Source organism: Archocentrus centrarchus, chromosome 18 (genome assembly GCF_007364275.1).
Source record: "Archocentrus centrarchus isolate MPI-CPG fArcCen1 chromosome 18, fArcCen1, whole genome shotgun sequence".
Classification (NCBI taxonomy): domain Eukaryota; kingdom Metazoa; phylum Chordata; class Actinopteri; order Cichliformes; family Cichlidae; genus Archocentrus; species Archocentrus centrarchus.
Window position 1 is genome coordinate 23003801 of NC_044363.1, and position 23046 is coordinate 23026846.

At 43.5% G+C, this 23046-nt stretch overlaps 1 protein-coding gene across 4 annotated transcripts; it reads right to left on the bottom strand.

Annotated features, from left to right (window-relative positions):
* Positions 1-2360: 2360 nt before the first annotated feature.
* agfg2 (ArfGAP with FG repeats 2) lies at positions 2361-21629 on the bottom strand. Of its 4 annotated transcripts, XM_030753810.1 has the most exons (14): positions 21316-21629; positions 20396-20489; positions 16943-17058; positions 15943-16087; positions 15398-15518; positions 15195-15299; positions 14708-14740; positions 13293-13541; positions 11683-11755; positions 11514-11557; positions 11199-11297; positions 8963-9082; positions 4033-4103; positions 3168-3913 (listed from the first exon to the last, which is right to left on the bottom strand). In XM_030753810.1, the coding sequence occupies exons 1-14, from the start codon at positions 21480-21482 to the stop codon at positions 3866-3868; spliced, it is 1485 nt and encodes a 494-aa protein (XP_030609670.1). In that variant the 5' UTR covers positions 21483-21629; the 3' UTR covers positions 3168-3865. The 4 variants fall into 4 exon arrangements, with proteins under 4 accessions (XP_030609672.1, XP_030609670.1, XP_030609671.1 ...); XM_030753812.1 differs by lacking the exons at positions 3168-3913; positions 4033-4103 and adding an exon at positions 2361-3139; XM_030753811.1 differs by lacking the exon at positions 14708-14740.
* Positions 21630-23046: the final 1417 nt, after the last annotated feature.

A 23046-nucleotide genomic window follows, 5' to 3' on the forward strand; every position in this document is an offset into this window, starting at 1 on the left:
GGGAGCAGGACTGTCACTCAGCGCTCTACTAGTACTCTACTTTTGAACACGGCGCGTTCAAGAACTTCACCAGAGCTCCGACAGCAGAGCTCCACCCACCACGCTGGATTTCAGGACAGAACATTGCTATATTATAAACTATAAACTGAAATAAAATTAAAAACCAAGACCCTGACTATCAATACCCACAAAAATGCCAACGATGCCAATGCCAACAGGCACTGACAGGCATAAAATTATATTTTTGCACCAACAAGATGATTCCCAAAGAGCTATCAGGTGATGTTCAGTGTCCTGAAAAAAATATAAATGGAGAACAAAAGAAGAAATTGCACACACACACACCCCAAAAATCTATCTGCAGTAGATGAACACTATCTGACAGTCATGTCTTTAAGAAATAAGGGAGGAAAAAATCTAGAAAAAGTAAATAATTAGTCTACATTTCCCCTTTTCCAAGCAAAATATAAAGAAAAGTGGGGTGGCTCGAGACTTTTGCACAGTACTGTAGGATTTTAATTACACACATTATTAAGAATATGGTAAATGGACTGGTTCTTATATAGTGCTTTTCTACTCTACTCTTCATATAGCATGTCCCATTCATCCATTCATGCAGGCCCTTTCTACATCTAAATGCTTCCTATCTAACATTCACACACACAATCACACTCCTATGAACACGTCGGGAGCAGCTCGGGGCTCAGTATATTGCCCAAAGGATACCTTGGCATGCAGGCTGGAGGAACCAGGGGTCGAACCACCAACTTTCTAATTAGTAGATGACCTGAGCTACAACCACCACCTGTGCAAGTTGGAATGAATAACAAGACAATAACACAAATGTAAAATTTTAATAACAAACTTTATTCAAGCCAGGAGGAAAAAGTGCTCCATTCTTACTTAGCGATGTTTGAATAGCTGCATGAAATAAGCTGAACAACCAACAATTTTTGTGTGTGTGTGTGTGAGAGACGGCGCAAAGATAAATACAAGACGTCGCTCCCAGATTAGATAACAGCACCGCTCTAACATGTTAACATTTTACTTCAGCGGTGCAATCTTCCTAAAACATTTGCACTTTCATCAGATTACATTTGAGGACTCCGAGGTTCTTTGCTTTAATAAGACAGTCACTAATTCTTGTGGAATCATAAAACTAAAGCTGGATCTACTGGGCCCTTTGCAAATGGTGCTTATGTAAAGCACAGTGGATACCAAACTGTAACACCCATTAAATAATATAATTTATCTCTACCAGTTCTTATTACCAAAGATGTCTACAGCCAAATGGGTTGTTTACATCAAGTAAATCATTTTTGTTTAGTTCCAAAAATAAATCGACATGTACAGATTTTATGGATCCATCTTTGTGGATCCAATTGCAAAGAACGTGCAGATTAACAGAAGATGGGAAAACAGAGTATGCCATTAAAAGTGCATTTATTTTTCTTAATCTCATGCTGTTTATAATGTTTTGTAAATATTATGTTATATAATATAGTGAAAGACTTGGTATTTCTTTATACACACTGCTAAACAAAACAAAACAAAACAAGGGAACACTGAAATTACACATCAGATCTCAATGAATGAAACATTCAAAATTGAAAAACTTTACTGATATAAAGAGGCACTGCTTGCCACCAGACTAGAGGGAACCACCCCCATGGGCTGACAAACTTTATACAGTAGAGGCAAAGTGCAAAGCAAGGGAGACCTGACCTCCATAAGGAGACTCACTCCTGCTGCAAATGCCCTGCCTGTTTAGATAAAGCTATCAACAGTAAGAAAAGCCACTCAACAAAAATTAAGAGCAGTCATCCTTCTGGGAGAGAAAAAAGAAGGAAAATGAAATCAGTGGTAACTTTAAATGGAAATAAAGTATACAAGGCACAAAAAAAGTTTGTACTGTATTGGATGGTGGATCAAAAAAGATCTGATGGCAAAACCAAAGTGACACCCCCACCCCTGGTCTCCTGTAGTACAAATGATGTAACATTTCCATGTCATTGCGTGAGTTTAATTTATAAAGAAATGCTCCTCTCCTTCATTCAGTTTCTGTGTTGCTATATAAACCAACTTGAGGTGCACTCAAACAACCAGTATTTCCCACAGCACCTGAAGGCAGCATCCTTTCCAAGCTAAGATTTCAGTCTTGGCGCTTCCATGAGCCCGTCCTTAAAAATCCCCCGTTCTGTTGAAATGTGAACACACTGACGCATGTTTTGCAGCACTTTGTGCATTCAGATGGGGGGGGGGGGGGGGGGGGGGGGGGGGTAGAGATTAAAACTGCAGAAAGCTGCACGAGTATAATTAAAATCAAGGGTCACAGTAACCTCAAATCCTTTGGGAATACAGAGATTTATAACCCGGCTACTGAATCCTGATTGAGCTGCAATAATTCGATAGATGATCGTTTGTAGTAGTCATATTCCGCCCTCTTGTCTGCAGTAAAACCTCCACTTACTGTAGCAGACCTAACCCCAAAATAAATGTAACAGCTCAGTAGTTGGCATGATGCAGATTTGGACTCACACTGGATTTAAAATTCCAATAAATATTCCAAAAGGGTCCCTTTGTAGTTATTCTAGCGGCTCTAAAGGGTTTCTATATTTGTGCTGTATGCTTATGCAGTATGTATGTAGTTATGCAACATGCATCCAAACGTAACCTTGCGCACGAGGTCAAGAGAAGAAAATTGGATACCTCGCGCCCCCTGCTGTTTGAAATGCCCTACAACGCCTTCATTACATGTCTGTTAGAGATGCACTTCTCACACACACACACACACACACACACACACACACACACACACACACACACACACACAGAAAGAAACACTCAAACTGTCTTAAGAAGCAACAAACTGATTTTATGAACATGAATACTTGTCATTACAAAGACGCTCTTACATGAATCTCTTCTTTTTTGGCAAAATAAGAAAAATAAACTTCATGTAAACCCCAAAAAAAAAAAAACAAAAACAGAAGATTTTGGTCCGGTACATGAAGCGATGAAGATCTTTATACACATTTAAGTTACTCTGAAATTACTTGTACATTCAGTAGCTCCTTTTTAGCCCTCTAAGCGCATGCAGCCTGAGAGTGGAAAACATAGATCATCCTTTGTAGGAAACCTGACACACACACACACACACAAAAAAAAGGAACAATGATGAATACAAACAAGTTACACACGCACGCACGCACACACACACACGCACGCACGCACGCGCACACACACACCACAGAGACAAACCTGTCTTATCTTTCAACACTAATTCACATGCATCAGGAGGCTGTTAAGGCTGTTAAAACCATCTATAGAAACTCGTGATGCGGGGTCAGAGTCTCAGCTGGCTCCACTGAGACCCCAAAGTTTTAAAGCAGAAGACAGCACTGACGTATCGAGGGGGTGTTTTTTCTTTTTTTTTTGCACTTCTAAGCAAGGAGATGAAAGCAAATAGCAGCAGCAACACGTGTGTGTGTAATATATGCGAGTGCATTTCAGCAAAAAAAAAAAAAAAAAAAAATTTTTTTAAATCAGAGGCGTCGTGACTCCCACAGAGCCCTGAGGTGGCGTCTACTGGCACACAAACACCTTTTGACGTATGTCACGTGGTACAAACACAGCAGGCCAAAACTCTCACACATACAAACATGAATTTCATTAACTGCATTCACGCTTTTTTTTTTTTTTTCTCCTCCACAAAACACGTAAACAAAGACAGATCGGGGAGGGAGGGCCAGCCTGGATGCACGACCCTCCATTGAAAAGGTGAAAATACTCCAGAGGCATTGAAATGGCAGCAACTCCTCAAATTCACTCCTCCCTCGGTTCCCAGAGAGGGAGGGAAAGGGGGTCAGATGAAAGGATTTTTTGATGTCCCCCGACTGGGGTAAACATTCCCCTGCAAGACAAGAGAGGCAGCAGCCAGGACTTACTTAGCATGCCATCGAAAATTCACAGAAAACTGGCGCGAACTACCGATTAGCGCCGCTGAAGTGCACCTTGTGAAGGGATACTCACCGTGAAAGGGTTCACCGACATGGGCCGAGGGACTTTGGAGTAAGCGTCAGGCGTGGGGAAGGAGGCAAAACCTGCAACACACACACACACACACACACACACACACACACACATATATATATATATATATAACACGATATAGAGAAACTGCATTGAGTGAAACCAGAAACCGCAGAGCCACCACCAGCAGCTCTAAACTGGGTGGGTCACCTAGTATTCCTGGACCGTTGTTGGCGGTCCCTGCTGAAATGAACATTTGCAGAGTGTCCGTGCACGTCAGGAAACACAAACACTCCCTACTGCAGCAGAAGTTTTCATTTTGAGCTCATCAAAGCCAGGTTTGCCACGTTTTCTCATTTTCACAGAAGCTTTCAGTTCCTTCGGGACAGGCGTCAAAAAAAAAAAAAAAAAAAAAAAAAAAATCCAAGTTTCAATTCATAAATTTTGGTGCAGCTGTAGCTGTGGTCTGCGCAGTGGCACGCTAAGAAGTTTATGAGGGTGTAGAGCAGCTGTGCCATGTTTTTCCAAAAGATGAATTACACGTTATCTTGATGTGCGAATATACACGTCAGCAGAGATAAGGAATCGAAGGCGCCAGAAAGACGCTGAAAACTGAGAATAAGCGTGCAGCCACTGCAAAAATATACTATGTTTCTTTAACCCCAATCTGAAAGTGAAGGCAAGTTCAATTTTCATGCGTAGCCAGTGTTGTGCCAGAAGGCTGAGCTGTATTTTGCAGATAGACGCCACAATCAAAGATCTTGTCCTTGTTTTTGTTTTTTTCCTACACACTGTAAGGTTCTCATGTTCAGGCCTATGAAACAGACTGGGTAAGACCTGCAGACACATGTGGAAGAGCAGCGATAAGGCTTGCTTTTACATCAGGAGAGATTTTGTTTCATTTAACCAGAACCAGTTTAAGGATTTGTTTGGGATTACTGATGTTGCTTTAAAGTAATTCATGTCACATCTATCTGAGAGATCTTTTGCTGTTTGTATGAATCAAGTCTGAAGTAACAGTTCTGCCTTGTGGGGTACCTCAGGGATCTGTTTTGGGTTCACTTGTCTTTTTGCTTTGTATTTTTCCTCTAGGCCAGATTATTAGATCTTACAAAAATATTTATTACCATTTCTGTGCTGATGACGTTCAGTTCTATTGTTCTTTCAGAGCCTCTGAGTTTTATAAATGGTCTAGTTTAACACTAGAACTCCCAGAATTTTAGAACTACTAGAACTCCCATAGGTGGTCATTTTGACCAACCATACATAATCTGCTTACATTTATAATAAATCAATACCATATGTACAAATATAATTTATAATCAATAAAAACATCGAAGAATAAATGGATCTGTAATGTTACCAATCAACTAAAGATGGTTGTGGCAAGAAAGATCTGTAACCGGAACATGTGTGTGTGTATAGATTCTCAGTCTTCCAGGTCATGGTTTTCTCAACAGCTCAAAAAAAGTTGAGTGGACTCCTTTACATTTTTTTGAAGTCGGTTCTCCTCTTATCCAAGAAGCTTTTTCAGGCTTTTCCACCAAAAGTTGGAGAACCTCAGGTATTTAAACCTTAATGGAGTTGTCCCCTTTGGAGGTGGTCATTGACCCACTATTATTCACGTGCTGTAGCACACAAGCTAAGGTGTAAAAAAAAAAAAAAAAGTGTGGGTCACCAGGGTTTTTGGGTGGAAGCACTGTGTGACCCCCCCCCCCCCCCCCCCCCAAAAAAAAGGTATGAGTCAGGGTTAAGGTACCTGGGGAGCGATCTCAAGAGTACACTGTAGGTAGCGGACAGCTGATGTTTCAAGCCACAGTCTCAGTGATGGTTGTTTACAGTTGACATTGATGGCTTCCTTTACTCTTCTTTCAAACGATCCCGCCTTTCCAGTTCAAAATGTCAACAGCTGGAAGAGTGTCCTTCATCCTTTAGGTCAGGGTTATTCAACTCCAGGCCTCGAGGGCCGGTGTCCTGCAGGTTTTAGATGTGTCTCTGCTTCAACACACCTGAGTCAAATATAGAAGTCATTAGCAGGACTCTGGAGAACTTGACTGCATACTGAGGAGGTAATTCAGCCATTTGATTCAGGTGTGTTGGATCAGGGACACATCTAAAACCTGCAGGACACCGGCTCTCGAGGCCTGGAGTTGAAGAGCCCTGCTTTAGGTGCAGAAGTACAGCTGAGTCTTGTCATGCTGAGGTGGCCCTTCCATGTTAGGCCATTGTGGAGTGGCTGCTCAGTTTTTCCAATGTAGAAGTCTGAGCACTTTTTGCTGCAGTGCACAGCATATTAGGATGGAGTTGTGTTTGGGAGTTTTGTCCTTGGGACCATTTTTTGTCCTGGAGTGTGGCTGGGATGTCATGCTTGGAGAAAATTCTCCTGCATTTCACTGACAAACCTGCTACATTAGAGATAATGTTGCAGGTTTGCTCTTTATTCCTAGTTGGCATCCGACTTTCTTTCCTGTTCATCTTCACTGATTTGATGAAGGCCCAGTTGGGATAACCACGTGTCTTTTGAGGATGCCACTGTTCATAGACCGAGAACAAAGATGGTTTGAAAGAGGAGTGAAAGTGGCCATCTATGTCCACTGAACAACAAGCACTGAACAGAGGTTTTGGTTTATGATACCAGCTGTCAGCTTCCAACAGTACAATCTAGAGATCCCTTCCAGGTGCCTCAAACCCCACTCACACCTTACTTCAAGTTACCTATTGAGGCCACCTGAAGTCACCAGGTCTCACAGATGCCACAGTGGTTTCACAGGAAACCCTTTGTGGTAATGATCCACATGTTTTTTCACACATTGGCTCATGTGATGATGAATACTAATGGGTCAGCAAAAACCTCCAAAGGGTACAGCCCCCACAGGGTTTAAATAAAGTCCAGTCACCTGTTTTCAAGTTCTTGAGAACACCAAGAATGACACATTGCCCACCATCAGCAGGTGGTGACTATCAGGAGCCAAAAAGCATCTGATTTCACCAAATTACGCTGTATATGGCTATAGTCAATATGACACCTATGACCCTGGCTACGACCATCTTTAGTTGATTGGTAACATTACAGATCCATGTATTCTTTGATCTTTTATTGATTACAAATTATATTTATACATATCATATTTATTTATCATAATTTTATGTAAATAAAGTTTTGTGGTCAAAATGACCGCCTATGGGAGTTCTAGGTAGAAACACTCATAACCCTCTTGTGTCTTGTAATTTTTTTTTAAATTACAATGTTAGAATAAAATATACACATATTTAGGAAAAGTCAGGATCCTACAGTTACATGAGGTTAATAGCAAAAAAGATATTGCACTGCAAAATTTGAAAATGGTCAAAATGACCACCTTGAGAGTTCTAGTGTTTTAAGTAACTACCTGACAGAGATCAACCAATGGTTAAATGACAGCTTCCTCCAGCTAAATGCGATGATTGCTCCGGACCATATGATTTCAGAAATTAGGCTGCGTATCAGCTTCTTCAGTGTCCCCTGAGCATCACTCCGAACAGCTGGTTCAGAACTGTTTTATCATCTGAGGAATATTTCATAACTCCGATTACTGTTGTCCAAGGCTGAACTTATTTTAAACGGTCTTTTTACTTGTTTCATCAAATGAGCTTTGGCTCACCTTCAGTCTCTGCAGAATGCTGCACAAAGATCCCTCCAGTTTTGCCTTTTCTTCACTGGCTGCCAGACAATTTTAGATTTCATCTTAAAATTTTAGTTTTAGATTTTAGGGCCCTACATGGTCAAGCTCCCCAGTATATCTCTGACCTGCTGAAACCTCATGTTTCTTCCTGAGCTCTTAGGTCACTGGGTCAAAGGTTGCTGCTGGCCCACCCACACACACTGTTTGAAACCGGTCGGATCGGGCTTCTCAGGCAGTGGCACCGAGGTTGCGAAACTCTTCTCTGCTTTTACGCTGTACAGACTCCACTGACTGTCATAAAAAGCAGCTGAAGATATTTTTATACAGACAAGATTTCAATGAACTTGTTATATGTTGTATTATATGTCTGTACATTCTTATGCTATGTTATACTTCTATTTTTTTGTGTTTTCTTGTGAAGCCCTTTATGATTTTTATCTCTGAAAAGTGCTACTTAAATACATTTCACTTACTTATACTTAGATTTCATGATGCTGCTGCTGTGAGGTGGCTGCGTGGTACAACTGTAATCAGAATGGATTATTTTGTTTGTCAGTGTCAGAAAGGCTCCTATTTTTTTTGTTTTGTTTTGAGGACTGGTTGCAGGTGAGGAGAAGCTGCATTAAATTACAGCATATCATTAATTGTAAATATCTGGGTCTCATTTTCTAGTGTGCCTCTAAACTCGAGGCTCATGACACGACATACTGAGGAAATATGGTTTGTTATCTTATAAAAACCAATAATAATAGGAGCTTATCTGCATCTTTTTCTTCAGTGGATCAACTTCCATCTCCATCTTCCTTTGTAAAGCCTACCACCTGCTCATCCTCTCTCACCACATCCATAAACCTCCTCTTTGGCCTCATGCATTTCCTATTTTCTTGCAGCTCCATCTTCAAAATCCATCTCTCAGTACACCCAGCACCTCTTCTTGGCACATGTCCAAACCAACACAACCTGAGCTCTTCCTAATGCTGTCCATCCTTTTCCTTCCCAGCACAAATCTCAACACCTGCAGCTCAGTTAACCCGGCAGTGTAGGTGCATAAATGGGGAGGGTTCATATTCAGGGAAACTGAATATTAGAAATCAGAGCGGGGCCTTATGAGAAGAAGAAACTACAGCACATCTCTGTGTTGTGGTCAGCTTTACAACTATTACAGAGGAAATACCTCTTTGGACGCCAAATGGTGCTGGCTGCTTGTTTTAAAGGATTTAACTAGACTCACCACCACGGCACATAACATACGAGGCAACAAATCTCACCGTTGGCTTCCTGATTGGTGGCTGACTCATGAGGAAATGCATTCTGGGTAGCAGCCGCTGGGAAAGTGGTAGACGGAGGAAAAACGGAGGTGGGCGAGGTGACGAACGCACCGGAGTCACCTGGAGAAAAGAAACACACACACACACACACACACACACCCACACACACACACACACACACACACACACACACACACACACACACATGGCGAAATTAGACGCAGATCATCAATCCATGCAGAACACATCTGTCGGCTCCTCAGCCCAAAAAGACTGTTTTCCTGTTTCTGCACCTTAATCAGAGAGCCTACAGGAAACATAAAGCAGTAATGAGCTCTGCGACCAGTCAAGAATATAACCGAATACACGATATTGTTGAATAATTGAAGTGGAGCTAATGGAAGGCCCAGAGCTGTGAGGTCTAAAACTGAAATGGAACAAAAGCCAGGTTGTTCCATTTAATCATAAAGCACTACAGTATCACTGCACAGTCATTTACCCAGGTTGTGGTTAATGCACGAGAGGAGCTCAAGTCTGATTTTCAGTTGCAGGCCGAGCTTTTCCTTTTAAAGAGCCTGCGTGTGATATACACGTCTCCTTTGTGTGAAGTCAGTGACCCCAAGTTAAAAGTAACGTTACCGGCATGAAGCTGCAGCAACCGTGAAAGCTGACAGCTGCGATTAAGCTTCTGTAATCAGCCGTTTAGTGTGTACACAACATGCAATTCAGCGCAGCAGCCGTGAAAGTGCTGAGCATCGTTTTCGCCGCCCTGCATGGAGGAGAAATAAAGGCCCAGCTCAGGCAGTGTTACAGAGCTCCATCGTTAGTCTGAAGAGTAAATGTTACCTGTTACATTCAGACTCTGTGAGCAGGAGCTAGTGGATTATTCAACAGCTACGAGCGTGTTCAAACGCTTGAAAAAAGCTTAACCTGCACACAGATCAGGGGGGATCAGTTTTTCACAACGGGCAGGGATTTGAATTTCACTTCCTGTTTTTGATTTGCTTAAGTTTATGCATTCACACGTTATTTAAGTCATGTAAAAATCACGCTAAAAGACTTTGGTTTGAACAGAAGTGTAGGTGTGCTGCCTGTCTCAGTATCCTGACAAATCCATGTGACCGCCTGAAAGAAGAAATAAAGATAAAAAAAAATATAAAAAAGTGATTCAGGAGATCTGCAGTGTACAGACTGACTCATCTGTTTTACAATGATTTCCATTTTTCCTCAGTACTAAAGTGCGCTTATTGTGCTTTCCATATACACACACTGGACACTTTATTAGGTACACCCATTCACCTGCTCATTAATGCAAATATGTAATCAGCCAATCACATGGCAGCAACTCAAAGCATTTAGGCATGTAGACATAGTCGAGATAACCTCCTGAAGTTCAAACTGAGCATCAGAATGGGGAAGAAAAGTGACTGAAGTGACTTCGAAAGAGGCATGGATGTTGATCTGAGTATTTCAGAAATTGCTGATCTGCTGGGATTTTCACACACATCCATCTCTGTGGTTTACAGAGGATGGTCTGAAAAAGTAAATATCCAGTGAGTGGCAGTTCCTCTGGGTGAAAATGCCTTGTTGATGTCAGATCAGAGGAGAATAGTCAGACTGCTTCAAGCTGATAGGAAGGCAGCAGAGACTCAAACAACCACTCGTTACAACCAAAGTGTACAGAAGTGCATCTCTGCGCGCACATCGCATCCAGCCTTGAAGCAGATGGGCTACAGCAGCAGAAGACCACACCAGGTCAGCTAAGAACAGGAAACTAGGACTACAATTCACATGGGCTCACCAAATCTGGACAATAGATGAATTGGAAAAACACTGCCTGGTCTGATGAGTCTTGATTTCTGCTGTGACATTCAGATGCTGGGGTCAGAAGCTCTGAAGAATGAAGGGGGTCCAACTCAATACCATCTTGGTGTACCTAATAAAGTGGCTGGTGGGTTCTTTGTCTTTAATGGGAAATCAGAGGGATCTTAGCAGAGTTTACTGAACAGCTTAAAAGCCATACGTTTTGCCTTTTTTGTGATGCTGTCAGCTGCGGCTATTCTCCTTTTATTTCTTATCTTTATATTTTTAAATGAAAATTAAATTGAATTCTTTGCTTTCATGAAAATCTCCCAGAACACGATTACAGCAGTGCTAATCTAATCAGCCGAAGGTACTCTAACACGTTAAAAAGTTGCAGCAGAAAGTATCAGAAAGAGCGAGCACGAGGGCTTACCTCCTGAGGCATTACTGAAGGGGTTACTGGGGGAGAGGGCGACGGGCTGCTGGGAAGCGGAGCTGGAGCTGGAGCTGGAGCTGAATGGGTTGGGGAAATCTGAGACACACAGGGTGGGGGTTGGGGGAGACAGGGAGATAATTCACAGTGTGCTGCCTGGGGGTTAACAGGTTACATTCTTGCCTTTTCAAACCAACACTGCTCTGAGTTTCAGTCTAATCAGGAGCGCTGGACTGTTTTTTGAAGATGAGAGAACTGAATGTAAATCGTGCAGGTTAACAGGAGCAATCGATGCGGTTCGTGCTCGGCACCTACTTGCAAAATTTTGGGAGCTGGAAGCGGTATCGACACCGGGGGAGCTGGGGAAAAAAAAAAGGGAGGATCGATCAGAATTTGACCTTTAAAGGGCTCCAGAAGCAGGAAAGTTAAAAATCTGCCATGTTTAACAAAAAAACGATTTGACGAGGCTGCTCTTTTTCTCTACCTGGCAGGAGTGGAGCTGGATGAGAGCCTGCTGCCGAAGATGGCGCTGTACTGCGGAGGGCCACTGGGTGGAGCTGCAAACAAGCATTTCACACGCACCACAACACAACCCAACATAACCTCAGGCCTGTAACGAGGCCTAATTTACGAGATCAAGCACTACTACGATTTTGAAATGTGAGTAAAAACCTTTGAAACAGTTCAATCTGCTGATCTTTGGCATGCAAGTCATCACAGAACAAAAGAATTACAAACACCCTGAATAAAATATCGTCTCTATGTTCAGCTTGATATAAATCAAAGTGAGCCGGGGCAGAAAATCAATAACCTCCCTACTCTGCCGGGCAGTGGAGGCGATGAGGATGGTGGAAAACAACAAAAGCTTCCTGGGCCTCTCACATGAATCCTATGCATTAAACCGGCCAGCTTAGTTATAAGACAAGCACAGCTGATTTAAAAAAAAAAAAAAAAAAAAAAAAAAAAAAGGTATCAACAAGGTCCTTTGAATCACGATGTGCACGATCTGAAGCAAACACAATGAGCATAATTCAGCTGCTAAAAGCCTTGGCATTTGGAGTAATGATGTTATGCAACCAAGCTGAGCTGGCTGTGATAATCTGTATCGAAGGCACACGCAAGCCCTCAAATCAAACTATCTGTTACACAGTGCTGGAAGATGTGCTCGGGTCCTTATTGAAGCCAGAGTAACACCACAACAATGAGGAAAAAAATTTAAAAAATACTCGGGTCAAGCTGAAGCGAGGTTTAATTATTCTGTATTCAGTCGGGGAGTTTAGTCCCTCCTTCCTGCTCCGGACAGGTCAGAGAGGTTGTGAGAGGATTAACGGGACTGAAAGAGAAGAAAAGTGCTGCAGCACAAGTTTAGATTCGTTTTCTTGTGTTGGTTCTTACCAGCACTTTTTGGTGGCGACCTCTGGGCCTAAAATACGAAGCCAATACTGCAGTTCCTCTAATGACCGCGTGAGGCTCCGAAACCGGTTCAACCCCCATTAAAATGGTCTCTATAGCTAACCCCCCCCACCCCCCTTATGACAATGAAGCAGCAGGTGAATTTTTAAAGCCACCTTGAGCAACAGGTAGATGCCAGCTGCACATCTGTAAGGCACTGCTTCAGCTGATGATAGTCACAGGACCTCTCAACCACGTTTATGGTTTTGGTCCCCTTTAGTGCATTTATAATGCAAACACAGCTTCCTGTGCAGTCGGCTGTACTCACAGCCCTTCCAGGAAGTGTGCGCTCCAGTTTCGGTGAGTCACACTGTGGTATTACTTAGCTGTTATTTAGCGCTAATTAGCAGTTCCCCGTGTCTGTGTGTGAGACACATCAACCCATTTGCTAGCATTATCTGACAATAATATGACTGATTATCTGAACTTAACACTCCAACCTTGTCTCAGTCCTCCAACCAACAGGTTAATCTTTTATATACAGTCTATGTGAAGACCTGATGCAATCTGAAAAACAGGACAACTCTTATTCAATAAAACTATGAAATAAATGCAGTGAACAAAAATGGAGCCACGGCTATGTACAGGTCCAAGAAATCAGCATCTATACTAAATTTCACATGACTCACAAACACGTCCTACCGGTGGCCGATGATGTATCAGAGAAGACGCTGTCCAGCTGTGACACAGCAGCGTACTTGTCCTGGGCGCTGGAGCTGCTGACCGGTGGAGTCGTCTGACCTACACCGGCAGGCTGCTGCTGCTGAGGCTGAGACAGAGACTGGGGCAGAGGCTGTGATTGGGGGTGGTTCAGACCTCCGAAGTCCACGCTCAGAGACTTCGGGAAGGCCCTGAAGGGGCCCGTAGCCCCCGAGGCCGACACCGTACGACCTGAGAGGGAGAAAACAAGATTACACCTCAGTATGTACTAATGGGCAGAGGTTTAAACACCTCGCTGTTCTTCAATAATACAGTATGATAATGATATGGTAGTTACATATGTTGCAGATATAGTCCCAAGTACTGGAAAAAGCAAAAAACAGAAAAACAATCTGCCTAAAGAAGCAAATGATCTCATGCCATTTAAAGATCATCATGCTATGAGGTGTACCAATGGCAGCATTAGTTTAGCATGTTGTAATAAAGCACACACAGTCACCATGTTTAGGGATCTTTAAAAAAAAAAAATAAAAAAAAAAAAGAACCGGAAAGGTGCAGCACAGCAGCAAGCCAAAAAAAAAAAAAAAAAAAACGTCTTAGAAACAATTGTTAGAGGTTAACAAAGACAGGAAATGACATTTAACATCAGTGTGTGTCGCAAACAAATCAGGGTTTGGATTCGCCAATTAGCTATTAGCATCGGATCAGAAAGTAAAATCTGACACAGTCTCCTCTGAGGAGATCAGCGCCGGAGCAGACCGGACCTGCTGCAGATTATCTGCTGATACAACGCGCGAGGCTGCATGTTTTTAGCATATGGGCCCGCCCATCTTCGAGAGCATACCTGAACTTCTTAACGTACTTACTGGGGATGTTAATGTGTATTGTGGGATTACAGCTGTGCCCTACATAGTTTTTAAGTGCTTCAACGCCAACGTGGTGCGAAATATCAGCGGCCCTCTGCTGACAGGGGCAGCAGCAGCAGCTATGGCCTAAAAATAGCCCCACTTTAAACTTGTTCTCTCTCCTCTGAGGGTGGGAGCAGTGTGTGTGTGTGTGTGTGTGTGTGTGTGTCTCCTTGACCCTCACAGCCTTCAGATCTGGGCTTTGAAGTGGGAAACCTGAGTGATGAAGAAAAACATTGACCCCAGTTGCAGTATGTGACACTGGCCAGCCACGGCTCGGAGGGCTAAATGAACACAGAGCGCTGCGTCTCCTCTTCTCTCACACTGCTCTAAAACAAAGTCCAGCTCACATCCACGTGAGGCCCAGTAAACCCCAGCGCGCCCCGCAGATTGGCCATATATTATAAATGATACAGCACTGGAAGAGTTTATTGATTTCAGCACACGAACACATGCACACACTCAAAAGCATCGGCCGGAGATGCGTCTTACCTAATGTGAAGTGGTTTTTGAACGAGCTACTGGCTACGAGGTTGGAGAAGAGAGGAGGAGACAGAGGAGAAAAGAGGACGGGAGACAAGGAGAAACAAGTGAGTGTCACTGACGCCACACTGAAACGGCCGCTTGGAGCCAACTCTGACGAGCGCAGAGCGACATCAGTGAGAATATTCGATGGTCTTCACACTGTGAAACGATGCACTGCCTAATGTTCTTGCTCAGAGGGCTCAAGAATAGAACAGAGAAAGCACAGTATCTATTTTTTAACCAGGAATTTGTGCAACCACAACTGTTTCCTAAGATCACATGAGAGGAGGAACTTAGCTTCGCAAATACAGCAAACACTGCAGCATTTTACTACACTCAAAAATCCATGTGACCAGTAAACTGGAACACCCTTCCAAGTAACAAAGCTACTAAATCTCATCAACACTGATAGTGGCTCGGTACTCAGTGTTTAAAGCGTGGGCGGAGGGCACACCTGAGGGCCGTGGAAGGGCGGGGAACGAGGGGCCGTGACCCTGACCTCCCAGTGCTGACGACAGAGAGCCCGGTCGCTGTCTTTCTATCCCACACAGGGTGGGGTCTGTGTCGGAGAGAAACAACAGATGGATTACAAAAAGAGGGATAAACACATGATAATGCCACAAATGTTTGCTCCTCCCACATAAAGATTCCTCTCACCTTTCAGAGGGGGGTCTCTAAAGCTTTGGGAGCGCGACGGCCGAGCCGTGAACACGTCCGTCCGCATGTCGGCGGGAGAGACGGCGGGGGCTCGGTCCCAAGACGGCAGCTGGGACTGAGACTAGAGGATGGGAGATAGAAGGAGACAGAAAAGAAGCAGATGGGAGGTAGAAAGAGAGACACAAAGCCAGACGAACTGAGTCTCTTTCATCCTCTCTCAATAATTCATAAGCAGAGGCTTTGATGCTGAGGCTACCTGGCCCTCCGACTGTCCGACCCATCAGTCTTTGTCTCTGTGCTGCAGCAAATTCAGGTCATTTCTTCACTTTCTATTCTTTCTTCAGTACTCTTTGAAAATCTCATCTACTTTCCCTTCCCCTTTTTTTTTTTTGTTTTTTTTTTTTTTTTTTTTTTTTAAATCACACACACACACACACACACACACACACACACACACACACAGCACTTTCTCTCTTAAATCCTCATCTTCTCACTTTCACTCCCCCCACTTTACCTCCATCCATTTCACACATTCAGCCGCTCACCAGTGGTCTCGTGGCTCTGGCATTCAGGGGCATGTTATGGGCTGGGCCCTGGCTCGCTAAGGGACCGTGAGAAGGGGGCATCGCCTGGACCCCTGGACTCCAGGGACCCTCCACGTCTCTCCGGTTCTTACTTTTGGAAAAATGCCTGGAAAGATACAGGGACATAAAGTGATGCTGTGAAACTAACTGGTCTCATTATCAGCAACAGCCTGACATTTGATTATCTATTTACCAAATGACATGACTGGGAATATTTCTAAGGCTTGAAAATAATAAACCCAAAAGGAGATACTGGCCTTGAGATAATTTTTCCAAGTAGGCGTCTCTCTTCCAAACATCGAATATCTAACTTTGACACGTCTAGTTTTACCCCACGTTCCCTTTTAACCTCTCAAAATAACGCTTTTTTTTTTTTTTTAATAGTTAGATTTTTAAACTTGTTTATTTCACAAGCAAAACAGCCAAACGCTACCAGCTCAGTCATAAAACAATAATATCAGAGCTAAATGCTACTGCTAGCATGCTAACATGCTCATAGTCATATAGCAACTTTTATATATACACAATACAGCTGAAAGGGCTTTATTTCAACTCATATTTCCTTTGAAAAGCAGCAGTGACACCTATACCCTGCTAATGAGCAAGTTTGTGGGTTTATTTTAATTTAGCATGTTAGCATGCTAACATTTACCATTTCTGATTAAAAAAATAGCTTTAATTAAACTATTTTAGGCAGACTGACATGTTTGACTGATAACGGTGCAAAAATAACAGATTAGGAATCATAAAAAATAAAAATAAACCTTTAGTGCTTACTTTTAAATGGTTTAATTTGTTCTATTTTAAAGATTTTTATTTTGTACGGCTTATTGAACATTTGTTGGGCATTTTTTCCGCCAATTTTTTAAATGAAAATTATTCAGTAAAGAAAATAAAAATGAGGATGCTTCTGTCTGTTTCCATCAGCATGCATCTATTCAGACAGAGCCCAGACTCTCACCATTTTTTCTTCTCGTATTTATCCTGAAGGAACTCTTTGAACTTCTGAGAGTCCTTCATGTCGGAGCAGCCGTCAGTCTTTGGGTCAAACACACACAGCCACGTCCTTCTCCCCACCTGAACACACATTTTTTTGCAAAAAGGCACGCTAAAAACCATGCAGCTCAGAACCGATTCATCAAAAAAACAAAACAAAAGAGAGATTAGTGGGTGTCTAATTCCTGGAGTAAAAAATGAAAGCACAATCCCTGGTTTTTGTTTGCCATTCAATCTCAGAGAATCTCTCACAAATACACAGATTTTCTCATCAGTGACTCATCTCTGGTGCAAGGGTGCAGCAAATATTACTGCCAGTGAATCATGACTGGCCGGATCACTCTTCAGAGGATGATGAGAAAGGAAAAGCTGGATGATACACACCTCTGCCTCTCTGCACATTATACTTGACTCACAGACCCTGGCCAACAACAACCTAATAAAAGCCAGTAAGCACTCATGCTGACAGCCTCAGACTCTTTACCATTCACCGGTATGATATAAGCTCAGGAGGGAAAGCTGCCTACACCAGTGGCTTCCAAAGTGGATGCTGTGGGTGGGTGGGAGCTTTTTATACAATTCAGTCACATTTCAGCACCAAAATGAGGCTTCATTTACTTGATAATTTAAGTTTTCAAGCTACAAAAACAATCATAATTACCTAAGCTGCAGAAACACAACTGTAGCTCAAACAATTGGATTGGGATTTTGAGACCAATATATGTATTAGAAAGTGTTAAAACATGTCAAAAATCATTTAGAGCAAGTTTTTAACATTTACTGACTGCAAGGGTTTTGTTTTTTCTTATGTGGTAGGTAGTAAACTCAATATTTCTGGGTTTATTGGACCCAAAATAAACCAATTTGAAGCTTTCACTTTAAACTCTAGGAGACAGTGACAGGCATTTTTGAGTAATAAAATATAGATAGATACTTGAAAAAATAACATAAAGATGGCCTAAACTGCATAAAATTAATCTTCAGATGGCCTGTCGATCTGTTCAGCTGGACGGCTTTGCAGATTTTGTAAAGAAAATTTGAGCGATTTCATTAAAAATTCCAGGGTTTCAATAAAATGCACTGCTACTAATGATGCAATATTGCCAGCAATGTTACACAAGAGTAGAAAGATTTAGAAATGTAAAAAGTATTTCAGGAGCTGACAGGTCGTTTGGATCATAAAGTTAAAAAAATACTACTGCTGTTTAGTTCCAAAATACTCCTCAGGTGCAGGTAAAATTAAGGGAAAGTGGGGTTTGTTTTTATAGATTATTATGCAAAGATTTTACTGGTACGGCCCACTTTATATCAAACCCTTGGCATAAACAAACACTGGGTAAACGTCCAGTTCACCTCTGTGCCCTCCTCTGTCGCAGCTCCAACAGTTATCAGCAACGCCCCTGCAAACAGCTGCTCTTTAAAGGTGCCGCCGGCTTTGGCAGATGGGGAGAAAACATCCATCCATCCATCCATTTTCTTTCGCTTATCCGGGGCCGGGTTGCGGGGGCAGAAGCCTAAGCAGAGAAGCCCAGGCTTCCCTCTCCCCAGCCACCTCCTCCAGCTCATCCGGAGGGACCCCAAGGCATTCCCAGGCCAGCCGAGATACATAATCTCTCCAGCGTGTCCTGGGTCTACCACGGGGCCTCTTCCCGGTGGGACATGCCCGGAACACCTCACCCAGGAGGCGGCCAGGAGGCATCCTAATCAGATGCCCGAGCCACCTCAACTGGCTCCTTCCTATGTGGAGGAGCAGCGGCTCTACTCTGAGCCCCTCCTGGATGGCCGCACTCCTCACCTTATCTCTAAGGGAGAGACCAGCCACCCTTCGAAGGAAACTCATTTCTGCCGCTTGTATTCGCGATCTTATTCTTTCGGTCACTACCCAAAGCTCGTGACCATAGGTGAGGGTAGGAACGTAGATCGACCGGTAAATCGAGAGCTTCGCTTTTACACTAAGCTCCCTCTTCACCACGACGGACCGGTGCAGCGTCCGCATCACTGCAGAAGCAGCCCCGATCCGCCTGTCGATCTCCCGCTCCCTTCTCCCATCACTCGTGAACAAGACCCCGAGATACTTGAACTCCTCCACTTGAGGCAAGAACTCGTTCCTGAGCTGGAGATGGCACTCCACCCTTTTCCGGCTGAGGACCACGGCCTCAGACTTAGAGGTGCTGATTCTCATGCCAGCCGCTTCACACTCGGCTGCGAACCGTTCCACTGCGAGCTGGAGGCCCCCCCCTGATGAAGCCAACAGAACCGCATCATCTGCAAAAAGCAGAGATGAGACTCTGAGGCCACTAAGGAAGAAGCCTTCCGCCACCTGGCTACGCCTAGAAATTCTGTCCATAAAAATTATGAACAGAATCGGTGACAAAGGGCAGCCCTGACGGAGTCCAACACCCACAGGAAACAAATCCGACTTATTACCGGCTATACGGACCAAGCTCTCACTGTGGTTGTACAAGGACTGAATGGCCCGCATCAACGGGCCAGACACCCCATACTCCCGCAGAACCTCCCAAAGGATACCCTGAGGGACACGGTCGAATGCCTTCTCCAAGTCCACAAAGCACATGTAGACTGGTTGGGCAAACTCCCACGCCCACTCGAATATCCTTGAGAGGATAAAGAGCTGGTCCAGCGTGGGGAGAAAACAGCATTTTCTTATTATGCACCATCAATATGAAGCACTTCGCAGAGACATCTAAACTTAAAAATTCTCATATAAATCGCCAAGTTTAAAAATGGAAGTGGTGAAAGAGACGTGGTTGTTTTTCTTCAGAGGCCACTGGTGTTTTTGTTGTGGGTATTTGTATCAATGTATATATATTTTCTTTTTTTTTTTTTTACATGTTTTGAGTTTGTCTGGCTGCTGCTTTGGCCAGGTCTCTGTTGTGAAAGAGATCTGATGTCGCCAGCTCTTCCTGGGTAAAGGTAAATAAATAAAAGACAGAAATTTTGACAGGGTGCTTTTGTTTGACTTCTGGCTAAAACTGGATATTTTGGGAGTTTTAAAAAAGTTTGTGCATCAGTGCCCAGCCCTCCCTCCCTCCCTCGCACACACACTCGCACACACACTCGCACACACAGTGAAAAAGGAAATAGATCATGGTTTTGTGGGACATAACGCGCCCCATCCTTTTGTTTCTTGGCACAGTACGAGCCTGGCACTAGCAGTCTCAAGGGGCGTTTCACATTCCATATCAGAACCACAAACACACGATTTTAACCCTGAATTTGGAACCAGGAAATAACAAAACCAAACAAAAATAACCAAACAGTAACTGATGTCCTCGGATGACTCCGCACTGTCAATAACAGGAAGAAAACGCATCCAAATACAGGCTTTTTCCCCTCTCCTTCTTTCTAAAATAAAATAAAGATGCTGCATCAGGTCCCCAGCTGGGACTTCACTCACCTCATTGCCATGGTTTTGGAGGAATTCTACTTCCTGTTGAGAGAAAGTTGTCATGGAGATAGACTTGACTCTGTGGGGAGGGTTGAGGCCTCTCCTGGGACACAGAGGAGAGATGGATGAGTCAAATGCAGGAGTGAAATGGGAAGATTTATAGTCAGTCCTCACTTCTAAGACAGCACAAAGGGACGGAGCAGGTGGGAGAGGCAACATCTGACGTGTGATTGTGAATTTAAGGCCAGATTTGTTGTGCAGAAGACACCACACACACACACACACACACGCACACACGCACACACCCTTGTGACAGAGAGAGACATATTGTCTTCCAGAGCCTCCTATTTCCTCCATGCTGGGGACACAAAGTGGGACACTGCTGTACATGTGCAAGATTGCGCAATAACGCACACTAAGTGCCGAAACCGTCTTCCTGAGTGCCGGGACTAGGCTAAACATGCAAAACAAAGTGTGCCAGCACGCGCGCGTACACGTACACACACACACACACACACACACACACACACACACACTGGAAAGGAGCCTGGAGAAAGAGAGAGACAGAGAGAGAGCGAGGTGGTGTCAAACCTGCACCATGACGAAATGAAACGTAACTCAGAGCTGGAAAATGACCAACTAGCGGTCTGTCGGTTATGAAGCTGTTGGAAGACACGCATGAGAGACAGAGACAGAGAGAGGTAGACACTGCGTAAATTAATGTGTGCACACATCCTCGGCTGTTGCACCAACCACCCCTGTTAACGCGGGGAAACGCAAAATAATACACTGTACATTCGCTTCTGGCTGGGTGGTGCATGGTGCAATCTCAGGCCTGGTACTTTTACTCTATCAGTATCCGACTGCCCTCACACTGATGCTAAATGTGCCGTAAATAAACCCCGGAGGGCCGGCGGGTTTGCACTCACAGCATTCCGGAGCACGACGTGCAGACGAAGCTGCCCACCGTGATGTCGGTGTAAGTCACCCCGGGCTGGTTGCACTCGAAGCAATGTTTGTTTACTCCGGACTGGGCCAGCTCCCGGACCTTGCGGGCGCAGATCTCTTGGTTGTCCCGGTGCTTTCGGTTCGACATTTTTTATCGTGGCCGCTGCCTGTCACACAGGTTCCCCCGGTAACACTGCGCGGTCCCCTCCGTTTGCTACACGGAACACCTCACGCCTGCATGATGGGATCGCTTTTATGCGGCTTCACCCCAATGCACGGCTACACGGACCAGAGTGGCGTCAAGCCGTGCGCAACCCACCTGCAACACAAGGGAAGTGCTGCGGATTTGCTTCAAAATAAAAGCAATCAACAGGGGACGCTTTGGATTAACTGTTACATTTTTACTTTGTGGTTGCCTGTTTCTTTAAAAAATTTGTTCCAATATAACCACTGGTTATCTCATCAAAGCTGTTTGTAGGTCAAGGTATTTTCCAGCTATTCTGTGGGTCACAGTGAATCAGCTATATTAGCCTTACTCTGCCATTAAAGAAACTGAGAAAAATCAGGAAATTGAATAAAAGTCTGGTGAACAGATGCAAAGTTTCCTTTCGAGCCCGATCTTACTGTTGAAACTAACACTTGTCTCTTAGTTTGGGAAATAGCAGCTGGGTATCTGAAAAAAACAAAGTGACCCAGAAGGAGTCACAGCTGATGTCAAAGGAGATCTTTCATATGGTATAAGACACCTATCCCACGTGCTGATATGACCTCAGATTTGTTTTTATGTTCTCCAGTGAATCATCAGAAAATAAAACATTCAGGGTACCAGTGCCGGCTTCTGTTACTCTACAGACATTAAACTGGTGCAGTTCTGCTATTGAAACTATGATTTATCCCATAATATTGATGCTTAAAGTGGGTTATAGATCACACTGATACTGTGGCTCTCAGAGTGGGGGTAAAATAGATCTACAGTTTTTAACAGAGCTCAAATGTATTTTTCAGCTCTGAAAATTTCTTGTGCACATTTTGAAAAGTGCACATTTTGATCCACCCCGTGTACTTCGAGGGCCTGTAACTAGGACAGTTTCCATGGTATCAAGGTAAAATTCTGCATGGCTTCATTGTACAGAAAATCATCTGTTTCTTAGGGGGTCAGGTGGGAAGCAGTCTCACCTGGAGCTTTTAACTGTCATATCTGTTTGAGTCTGTAGAGCAGAAAATGAAAGAAGCTCTCCTCTCCACACTGGCCTAAATGTTTGGATTTATTTGTTTATATATATATTTGTTATCTTAACCTCATCAAACAGTGTCTCACTCGAGATTGGCATGTAGCCACGAGAAGGGCCCGCTTAAAGCAGCAGAAAAAAGAATACTATTACAACAGAAAGCACAGAACATAAATTAAGTCTTAAGAGACAAAGAAAGAGATGGATAAAATGGATAAAAACAATGTCTAAATGTGTGTAGTACCGAGATGCAGTTTTCCTAGATATCACCCCACCCCCCCCCCCCCCCCCCCCCCCCCCAAAAAAAAACAAAACAAAACAAAAAAAAAACCTTCTGCAATTTTGCCTTTTATTTAAGTTGATCATATCTTATTTGTGTTTGATCAAAGGGAGCATTGATTTGATGGCCACCAAATTATATACACTTGATTTTTATTTTACTGTGTGAAGCTACAATAGAAGAAAACCCCCCAATAAAGAGTG